This window comes from Suricata suricatta, chromosome 4, assembly GCF_006229205.1.
Source record: "Suricata suricatta isolate VVHF042 chromosome 4, meerkat_22Aug2017_6uvM2_HiC, whole genome shotgun sequence".
In the NCBI taxonomy this organism is placed as follows: domain Eukaryota; kingdom Metazoa; phylum Chordata; class Mammalia; order Carnivora; family Herpestidae; genus Suricata; species Suricata suricatta.
In genome coordinates, this window is record NC_043703.1 from 140,684,863 (window position 1) to 140,695,908 (window position 11,046).

At 45.2% G+C, this 11,046-nt stretch overlaps 1 protein-coding gene across 1 annotated transcript in view; it reads left to right on the top strand.

The window, feature by feature from the left end:
* Positions 1-2,450: 2,450 nt before the first annotated feature.
* LOC115290732 (xanthine dehydrogenase/oxidase-like) overlaps positions 2,451-11,046 on the top strand; it is a 64,203-nt gene continuing 55,607 nt past the window's right edge. The window contains exons 1-3 of the mRNA XM_029938557.1: positions 2,451-2,549; positions 6,614-6,671; positions 9,632-9,728. Of these exons, the coding sequence (XP_029794417.1) occupies positions 2,508-2,549; positions 6,614-6,671; positions 9,632-9,728 (197 nt within the window). The 5' untranslated portion in view covers positions 2,451-2,507. The remainder of the gene's footprint in view (positions 2,550-6,613; positions 6,672-9,631; positions 9,729-11,046) is intronic.

Below are 11,046 nucleotides of genomic sequence, written 5' to 3' on the forward strand. Positions count from 1 at the left end.
TAGTGAAAAAGTACAGAGAAGGAAATGGTCATTGTTATTTTGTTGGATAATGGGTAAACCATAAAAGGTCAACGTTTTGCCGTATCTCATTATTGCTGAGATAAACTAGTTACTACAGTTATTACAGAAATAAAACTTTAATGGCAACAAAGGCCCTTAGTAAACATTTATTTCATTTCTGTTTTTTTAAGTGCTTGCAGTAACAGAGGAATTTCACCTCCAGACAAGAGGAAGAGGTTGAAGGTCAGCTGCCTCAACTATGTCTCATTTAATCCTTACCAGACAGGAGTCTTACAAAGTAGGCCGTCACCCCCACTTCATAGATGAGATTGAGACCAAGGGAGTGATTTTCACCAAAGGTCATACAGAAGTGGAAGAGCCATTATTTAAGCCTGACTACCTACCCCTCTACACTGAGCTGGTTCCTCAACCCTCCACCTTCACCTGGAGAGTCTCCTGGGACTTTGGTCCCAGTCTAGCTGGAAGAAAGTAGAGGGCATGCAAAACTGGTTGGATCAGTGGCTAGAAGAAAAATCCTCTGAACCACAGAGATGTGAGTGCAGTCTGGGAGTACTGACCGATTATAAAATACCACCCAGACTCAGCCCCTCTACCTCTCCCCACCTCCTTCCTTCTTCCTTTTGGAGTGGGGTTTCTTGATCTTGCATCTATTGACATTTTAAGACCAGATAAATTTTTGTTGCATGTGTGTGTGTGTGGGGGGGGGCTGTCCTCTGCATTGCAAGGTGTTTATAGCATCCCCAGCTTTTTATCTACTGGATGCCAGTAGCATCTCTCAGTCTCGAAAAGGACATGGGAATATTTCCTCTAGCCAACAGCCAGTGAGGAACCATTGTTTTATGGTGACAAATAATCCCAGTTTGCCCTGGACTAAGAGATTTGTCCCGGTTTCCATGCTTAGGCCAAGATAGTGGGACTCAACAGGGATGCTTGTTCACCCTACAAGTGAGATTTTGTCTCCAGCTTAAGTAAAGTCTTTGAGGGGTGCCTGGGTGGCTCAGTCGGTTGAGCGTCCAGGTTTGGCTCAGGTCATGATCTCATAGTTTGTGGGTTCGAGCCCCGTGTTGGGCTCTGTGCAGACAGGTAGCTCAGAGCCTGGAGCCTGCTTCTAATTCCGGTCTCCCTCTCTCTCTCTGTCCCTCCCCGCTCATGCTCTGTCTCTCTCTGTCTCAAAGATAAATAAAAAACATTTAAAAATTAAAAAAGAAGTCTGTGGAGCAAGAGGACGCTGTGTTGACAATGTCCTGACAAACTGCAGTTTCACGGAGCTGTTGCTACTCCGACTACTTCTGCCGAATAATCCTTTCTTCCCCCGTGTAGCCTGTGAGGGGCAATGGGGAAGCAGCCTACTTCAGAGAGGCTGGCTGAGTAGCCATGTGGGTTGTTACAGGACTGAAGAAGATGGGAGGGAACACTCGTGTGTGTGTGTGTGTGTGTGTGTGTGTGTGTGTGTGTACATGTGTGTGAGCTGGGAGGGGCAGGTGGGTGCTACCACAGAGAGCCTATTGGTGCTTCCCAGGTGGGCAATGTTCACGTGTGTTCACACCAGGAATTAACGAATACTGGGCAGGGGAACGTTTTCAGCTCTGTGTTAACTTGGCTTCGGCCTGTCTGGTGTGGGTGTTTTACTTTATTTGCTATTTTGAAATATTCATATGACTTACTCTGACAGTCAATAAAGGGCCTTTCCCTGAGAGAAACAAACAAAAGAAACCCCCCAAATGGTTTGTTATCAGGATAATTTCTGCTGTGTTGTTGAGAATACATGGGCAGTAGGAATAAATATTTGGTTCTTGGCAAACTTACAAAATACTACTGAACCATGTCATTGGTTGTGCAACCTTCTGAGCTCTTGGGGTCATGCAAATACCCAGGTAGAGGGTGGAAACAGCTGAGTTCCAAAAACACCAAAGCTGAGGTCACATGCTAGGTGTTGCTTCTGGATCCCTGGGCTCCATGGCTTGTGACCTGTGTGGTCTCCCAGGTGGTGGAAAAATGAGTCCTTAGTCTAAGTACTGAGTCTGGGTTGCTATGAACCCAAACAGTGAAATGACAAGTGTGAACCTGGAGGGTGTGAATCATTTCTATCTCTGTGGCTTTGCCCAGGGCCCTTCCTCCTTCTCTGCCTTCAGCAGAGGAGAGAGGAAGAAGATTCCATGAGGGCAGGGCTGATGACAGCAGGTCACCTGGCAGCAAGGTCCTCCCCTGGCTGGTTTCTGCATGGACATTCTGCTGTGGTCTTTGACACACATGTCAAGAGGGCTATTTACTGTGGAGGAGGGATTTTATTTTCCTTGATTATGTAAACCAGTATCTTGCCAAGAACACCCTGTGCCCTGAGGCTCTAGGCTGCTTTCTTCCCATTGGCTGGCCAGGATTCATTTTCTTGGGAGTGTATTTTTCAAGTTGCTGAGCAGTGACACTGGCTAGTGCCTCTTGGGAGCGAAGCACTGGAGTTCGGAGATCCCCAACCACATCCCGTGACAATGACAGCGGATGAGCTGGTTTTCTTTGTGAATGGCAAAAAGGTAAGGTGGAGCTGGCCGGCCTTTGGTCTGGCTTCTCTGCTCTCCTGGAAGGGATGTTTGTCCTTGGAGGAGGTCTGTTCTCTCTTTCCTATTCTCTCGTACTCTCTCTCCTCTCTTTCTCTCTCTCCCTCCAAAGCATTGCTGCAGTTTGGATAACACTGGGGAAAGAAAACCTTCTCAGAGCTAGAACACAGTCAAAACATTCCAGGGGAAAAGGAGTGCTCGGGAGGCAGGCAAGAAGAAAGATGTGAGTCCCCACTGACTCTGCCACAGCAGAGGCACTGGCACAAAGTTGAAAAAGGGCCTGGGACTGGAGGTCACCCACCACACATTTCATGCTGTGTTTATTCCAACACATCCTCAGGCTTTCATCGTTCTCTTCACTGAGAGAAGGAACATGAACTTGTCTCCTTGCTAATACCGGCACAGAAGCTGTACGTAGCCTTTGAGTCTGGTATTTCTCATGTATGTAAATGTGACAGATAACTTGTGTGAAGAGATTTACTGACATCTTGTGGCAAGACACAGTTTGTTTTTGCCCATAAGGGGCATGTTTGTTTCTCTTCCCCTTTCCCCCCTGGTATTGCCATAAATATATCAAGTGTCTTACTTTGATAAATATTGCCCCCGAGGTTGACCTCCATTGGTGCACAGGGACATGGGGAAGGAAGGGGTAGGCGGAGCAGAGGGCCTTATGCTGTGGATACCAGTCTTCCGGGCATGGGAAGGATGTGAATCTTTGCCAGTGTCACTGCAGGCGTGCGGAGGGAGGGTGTAAGCACATGGATTGTGCCATCCCCTGCCCCCCACCACAGCTGAAGTGCTTTGGTCTGCTCCAGAAACCCAGTTGGGAATGAGAGGGACAGTTAAAGGACAGTCATAGTTGTATCTTGTAAATGGTCATGTGGACAGTGTGAGCAATGAATATGCCCAAGATGCCCCCTCCCTCCAAAGAAGGGTAATTTTATATGTTTTGCTCTACTGGCACCTTAAAATTTTTTTTAATAGTTTATCATCAAATTGGTTTCCATATAACACCCAGTGCTTCTCCCCACACGTGCCCCCCACCATGACCATCATTCCTTCTCTCCCTCCTCCTCCCCCTCAGTCCTTGGTTCGTTTCCAGTATTCAGTTGTCTCCCTTGATCTGTGTCCCTCACTCTCCCCCCCTCTCTTTCCCTCTTCCTTTCCCCATGGTCCCCTGCCACGTCTCTCCTGTTAGACCTATGAATGCAAATATATGGTATCTATCCTTCTCTGCCTGCCTCATTTTGCTTAGCATGACACCCTTGAGGTCCATCCACTTTGCTACAAATGGCCAGATTTCATTCTTTCTCATTGCCATGTAATACTCATTGTATATATATACCACATCTTCTTGATCCATTCATCAATTGATGGACATTTAGGCTCTTTCCATGATTGGCTATTTGAGAAAGTGCCGCTTTGAACATTGGAGTACATGTGTTCCTATGCATCAGCACTTGTCTATCTTTTGGGTAAATCCCTAGCAGTGCTATTTCTGGGTCATAGGAGAGTTCTATCGATACATTTTTGAGGAACTTCCATACTGTTTTACAGAGCAGCTGTGCCAGTTTACATTCCTACCAACAGTGTAGGAGGGTGCCTGTTTATGCATTTCCTTGCCAGCATCTATAGTCTCTTGATTTGTTCATTTTAGCCACTCTGACCAGCTTGAGGTGATATCTCAGTTTGGTTTTGATTTGTACTTCCCTGATGATGACTGACGCTGAGCATCGTTTCATGTACCTGTTGGTTATCTGGATGTCCTTTTTGGAGAAGTGTCTGTTCAGGTCTTCTGCCCATTTCTTCACTGGATTATTTGATTTTTGGGTATGGAGTTTAGTGCGTTCCTTGTATATTTTGGATACTAGCCCTTTATCTGATATGTCATTTGCCACTATCTTTTTCCATTCTGTTGGTTACCTGTTAGTTATTTTGATTGTTTCCTTTGCAGTGCAGTAGCTTTTTATCTTGGTGGGCTCCTGATAGTTCATTTTTGTTCTTGATTCCCTTGCCTCTGGGTATGTGTCCAGGAGGAACTTGCTGCCAATGAGGTCAAGGTGGGTATTTCCTGCTTTCTCCTCTAGAGTTTTGATGGTTTCCTGTCTCACATTCTGGTCCTTTATCCGTTTTGAGTTTATTTTTGTGAATGGTATAAGAAAGTGGTCTAATTTCATTCTTTTACATGTTGCTGTCCAGCTCTCCCAACACCACCTGTTGAAGAGGCTGTCTTTTTTCCATTGGATACTCTTTCTTGTTTTGTCAAACAGTAATTGGCCATAGACTTGTGGGCCCAGTTCTAGGCTCTCTATTCTATTCCATTGGTCCATGTGTCTGTTTTTGTACCAAAAACATACTATCTTGATGATGACGGCTTTGAAGTAGAGGCTAATGTCTGGGATTGTGATGCCTCCCGTCTTGCTTTTCTTCTTCAATATTTCTTTGGCTATTCAGTGTTTTTTGTGATTCCATATGAATTTGAAGATAGTTTGTTCTAGCTTTGAGAAGAATGCTGGTGCAACTTTGATGGGGATTGCCTTGAATGTGTAAATTGCTTTGGGTAATAATGACATTTTAACAATGTTTATTCTTATGATCCATGAGCACTGAGTGTTTTTCCATTTCTTTGTGTCTTCTTCAATTTCCTTCATAAGTCTTCTATAGTTTTCAGCATACAGATCTTTTACATCTTTGGTTAGGTTTATTCCTATGTATATTATAGTTTTTTGTGCAATTGTGAATAGGATCAGTTTCTTGATTTCTCTTTCTTTTATGTGTATAAGAATGCAACCGATTTCTGTACATTGATTTTGTCGCCTGCCACTTTACTGAATTCATTGATCAGTTCTAGAAGGCTTCTGGTGGAGTCGATCGGGTTTTCCATGTAAAGTATCTATCATCTCTGAGAAGTGAAAGTTTGACTTCATCCTTGCCAATACTGATGCCTTTTATTTCCTTTTGTTGTCTGATTGATGATGCTAGGACTTCCAACACTATGTTAAACAACAGTGGTGAGTGTGGACATCCCTGTCGTGTCCCTGATTTCAGGGGGAAAGCTCTCATTTTTTCCCGTTGAGTATAAGATTGGCTGTGGGCTTTTCATAAATGGCTTTTATGATGTTTAGGTAAGTTCCTTCCATCCCGACTTTCTTGAGGGTTTTCATTAAGAAGGGATGTCAAATGCTTTTCCTGCATCTATTGACAGGATCATATGGTTTTTTTCTTTTCTTTTGTTAATGTGATGTATTACATTGATGGCTTTGCAAATGTTGAACCAGCCTAGTAACACAGGAATACATCCCACTTGATCATAATGGATAATTCTTTTTATATGCTGTTGAATTTGATTTGCTAGTGTCTTGTGGAATATTTTTGCATCCATATTCATTAAGAATATTGACCTGTATTTCTCTTGTTTTGTTGGGTCTCTGTCTGGCTTAGGAATCAAAGTGATATGTGCTTCATAGAATGAGTCCGGAATTCTTCCTTCCTTTTCTATTTTATGAAATAACTTGAGAAGGATTGGTGTTAACTCTGCTTTAAATGTCTGATAGAATTCTCCTGGGAATCCATCCGGCTCTGGGCTTTTATTTGTTGGGAGATTTTTGATAACTGATTCAATTTCTTCACTGGTTATGGGTCTGTTCAGATTTTCTATCTCTTGATTTCTATCTCTTGAATTTTGGTAGTGCATGTGCATTTAGGAATTTGTCCAATTCTTCTAGAATGTCCAGTTGGCATATAATTTTTTATAGTGATCTCTGAGGGTTGCTTGTATTTCTGTGGGATCTGTTGTAATACATCTATTTTCCTTCATGATTTTATCTATTTGAGTGTTCTCTCTTTTCTTTCTGAGGAGCGTAGCTAGAGGTTTCTCAATTTTGTTTATTTTCATATGTTCATTCTTATGGAATTTTCAAGAAAAAGACCTTGATTCTCATGATATATTTAGCACATCCCTATTAATTCCACAGATTCTTAGGCAAGACAATGGCTAAGTATACCTAGGATATATTTTTCTTTTGTTTTTATTCTTATAGGTGGTGGAGAAGAATGCAGATCCAGAGACAACTCTTTTGGCCTACTTGAGAAGAAAATGTATCCTGACTTTGGAGGGGGCAGGGACCATGGGGACTCATTCTCTAGGCCTTATGTCATTTTCTAGTGATGGTGGGAGGCCGCCAAGTGTTGAGGACAGAGCCCCAGGGTCAGTTTCTGGACGCCTGCTTTGCAGCTGTGTAACCCAGCAGCTGTGTGACTCTGGGAAGTCATCTGAACTCCCCATGTGCAAAATTACCAGCTGTCAAATGAGAGGATCCTTCTTGATATTTCTCAAGATCTCTTCCAGGCAAGACTCAAGTGGTGCCAAGATTTAATCTAGGGCATGTAAGAGGAATAGCTGTAAATGGCCCTCTTAAGCCCTGGTAAGCTTTGCAGCCATTCCTCTAGAGGAGCAGGCCTTCCTTAGGAGATCTCTGCGGATCCATAAAGGCATCCTGGGTGATCTTCCCAGCTCTGTGAAGGTGGAGGGAAGGTCAGAGGAAGGGGTGTTTTTTGGGAAAGGATGCCTGGGCTGGGGAACTGTGTGGAGGTGCCATTCACTGTGGAGATGGTAGGCACCAAGAGGCATGGGACAGGGGAATCCTGAGGGGCACTTGGGATGCTACTTTTCCCTCAGCATAGGCAGGACTATGTAACATTAAGACCTTGTGTTCTTTTGAGTAGGAAAGTATTCTGAGACCCTTGAATAGAAGCAGCAGTGAAAACGTAATAGGAGCTGGCATTTAATGAGCACCTACCCTATGTAGGTGGAGTTCAAAGTGATTTTCCTATGTGATCTAACTGATCCCCATAGCAATTCCTTTGACAGAGGAAGAAGCGAGGCTGGCACATGAGAGGGACCTGCTTCTTGCTCATGTATTCTGGGCAAATGCTGGCAGAGCCCAGGCTAAGCCCAGAGCCATGCTCTCAACCTCCCACCGGTACTGGAAACCCTTCAGGGTTGGTTGTTGGGGTGATGCTCCTCCTGACCTCTCACCCGCAGAAGTAGGAATGTCCAGTGGCTCATTCAGGTGACATATTTTAGGACAACAAAGGGTTTTTTTCAGTTCCTATAGAAACAGCGCTGAAGTTCATGGCCTTTCCTCTGGTTGACTCATCTCTTATCAGATGGTGTCTGGCTCTTGTGTACTTTGTCCTGAATTTTCTATCTGGAGATGGCAAATCTGGAGGTTCACAGCACATAACTTGGTGGCTCTTTTGCAGAGGTAGAGTCACTTGGTGGGATCAGAAGACTGCACAGACCTCTATTTCCAGCCTCTCTACCTGGGAGGTCTGAGAAGAAAGGCACATTCTCAGAGATGGTTGACATCAGTTTTAGTTTTCTAATGCAGTGCTGAGTCCCAAAGTCTCAGAATTTCCTGATCTTGGCAATTGCTAGTTTAAAGGTCGAATCTCAATTGAAATCCCAAACTGAAAGGTTTCACATAAATGAAGGCCCGGTGACTTTTTGCTATTTGTGGTGAGAGTTCATTTCTGGGAGTTCTGGGATAGAAAGAAGAAGAAGGAGAAGTAAAAAGAGCCCAGTCATAATTTCTGCAGTGGTATCCAGAAATATCTCCAGGCTAGAAGACTTCCCTAGACTTTGGGCTGTTACCATTTCCTTCCATGTGCCGCTGTATTGTCTGAATTGCTACTAATGACATGTATTCTGATGAATGAGAAGAATAACTTAGGACATCAAGAGCTCTTCCCATGTGTTTTGAAAGAGGCAGCCACATGGTGATGGGGGAGTGCCCAGATCTGGAATCAGATGATTATGTTTGGGTCCTAACACAAGGTAATGTGAGTGACTGCATTGCCTTGTGTGGCTCACATTACTTCCTGTTCCTCAGTTTTTTTTTTTTTTTAATCTGCTCCTTCCCCACTTACTCACTAAATTATTGTGAAGATCAAATAGTTCTATGGGCATAAGTATTTTTCAAGTGTAAGATGCTATATCATCATTAGTTCTTTTAAAAAATTTTTAATGTTTTAATTATTTTTGAGAGATAGAGAGAGACAAGGGAAGGTCAGAGAGAGAGGGAGGCACAGAATCTGAAGCAGGCCCCAGGCTCTGCTGCGGGGCTCAAACCCATGAACGGTGAGATCATGACCTGAGCTGAAGCCAGACACTTAACTGACACACAAACCCAGGTGCCTCTTTCATCACTAGTTTTTAATTTCATCTTGCATATCTGGGAAATGACCAGTGACAATGACCTCCACCTTTGGTTGATAGCTGAATGGCTTAGAGGCCTGAAGCGTGCAGGGAAAGCAGCAACAGAGACTGTGTGTTCAGGCAATGGGGCTGCTTAAGTGCTGTCCTCTAGAATAGCCTATTACTTAGGCATGTTAACAAATTCAAAGTTATCAATTTCTGAAAGTATATGTAAGAGATGGCTCCAATGTTGATACTCAACCTCAAAGAATCTTCGTTTTCATTTATGTTCACATAGTCTATGGGTGGAAATTCAAAAGCCCCTCATCCAACCCTGATTTTGGTGCCTGGACTTCATCAACCCAAAAGGTTCAAGGTGAAAATTGGGTCCCAGTAGGTCCCAAACAAATCAATGCCTCTTTCTGGGATGAGCGGCTTTATTGCATACCCAGCCAGGGTCACATGTGGGCCACCCCACATGCTCAGCCTCTGAGGTGCCTGGTTCACGGGCCTCCTGAGACCACAGGGTTGGGAGCCTACAAGACCAGGCTAGGAGGACCCTGACGTCAAGAAGAATCTCCAGGATTGGACAGCAGTGGGACTCCAGTCCCAGGGATACTTGGGTGCTGATGGGACCCTGATACCTTTCCTCTTCTGTGCAGTGGGGAGGTTCCCATTCTCTGCTTTCCAGTGTGCAGTGCAGCCTTTTCTGGAGGCGGAGGCTGTGTGGGTCTGCTGCCTCCCTGGGTTGAGGGGCCTGAGTGTGGGTGTGGCAATGGATGGCTCTGCACAGGCACTTCCCAGAGGCCCAGCAAAACCTCTTCTATGAGTTCATGTTCCTTAACCCTCCACTATCCAGTGGGGCTGAGCGGGACCAAGCTGGGCTGTGGAGAAGGGGGCTGCGGGGCTTGCACGGTGATGCTTTCCAAGTATGATCGTTTCCAGAACAAGATCCTGTATCCTTTGCCTGCTGGCTAAATATGCAAGGACTGTGACACAGGGGTCAGGTTGTGAGTGTGTGTGTGCATGTGTACTCACATGAGACCTATCTTAATGTTATTTATTTTTGAGATGGAGAGGCAGAGCATGAGGGGTGAGGGGCAGAGATAGCGAGACACAGAATCTGAAGCAGGCTCCAGGCTCTCAGCTGTCAGCACAGAGCTCGACACAGGGCTTGAACTCACTGTCTGCAAGGTCATGACTTGAGCTGGAGTCGGATGCTTAATGTACATAGCCACCAAAGTGCCCCTGAGACCTTTCTAAATCCAGACTCATTTCCTATCCCGTGAAATCCTTCAGTCGGTCTCCACTGTCTGTGGGATAAAATCCAGTCTCTGTGCTTAGCACCAAGGCCCTCACAGAAAGGCGTGCCCCATCTTTTCCCTCCATTTTTCTCCCTTTGTGAGCCCAGCACAACATTCTTGGGACAATTGTGGACTCCTAACACTCTCTGCCCACTAATATGCTGGTCTTTGCATAAGTTGTTACCCAAGTCTTGAGTGTCCTTTTTCTAGGACTTCTTTACTTGGCTAACTCTTGCTAGCTCCAAAGGAGCAGGAAAATATTACCTCCTCCAAGAAGCCTTCCTTGACTTCCTAAGGTAGTATAGAGTACCTGCTACCTGTGCTGGTTCCACAGTGCCCTGTGCTCAGCCCTCCTGAATTGCTTACTATAAGCTAGTCAGATTGCACTTTATGCTGGCTTCTATTTTCCCGGGTTGACTGCAGACTATTAATGAGCATCTTACTCACCTCCATTTCCTCACCCCTCAGCAGAATGCCTGGCATGTAACTGATGTTGAGTACATGGATGAGTGGTTACTAGAAAAATGGACATCAGGAAGCACTGTTTAAGGGGCTGGTGTCTCATGTTTCCTGGGGATTGAGCCTGCCTTTTCTCCACAGAGGAAGGGAAAAGAAGAAGTGGGTGAGAGCCAGGGAGCAAAAGTGACTGGAGAGGCTACGTAGGGCCCTGCAGAGACAGGAGCATGCACTGGGCCTGGAACCTGCCAGAAACTTCCTCTTGACTCAGCTTCCAGGGTTGGGCTGAGAGGTGACTGCAGGTGACCCTGGCATCCATGCTCCAGCTCTGAGGCCTGGGATGCACTGATGCCTGTCACACAGGCTCTGCAGGGGCCCGTGTCTCCCTGGGGTGAGGGGAACTTCCTTTGTTGCTAGCCCAGAGTCCTGGGTGCAGAGGTGAGGACAGCCATGAAAGAGGCCAGAATGTAATGCAGAGTGAAGAGTAATGACACAAAGCGTCTCAATGTCTCTG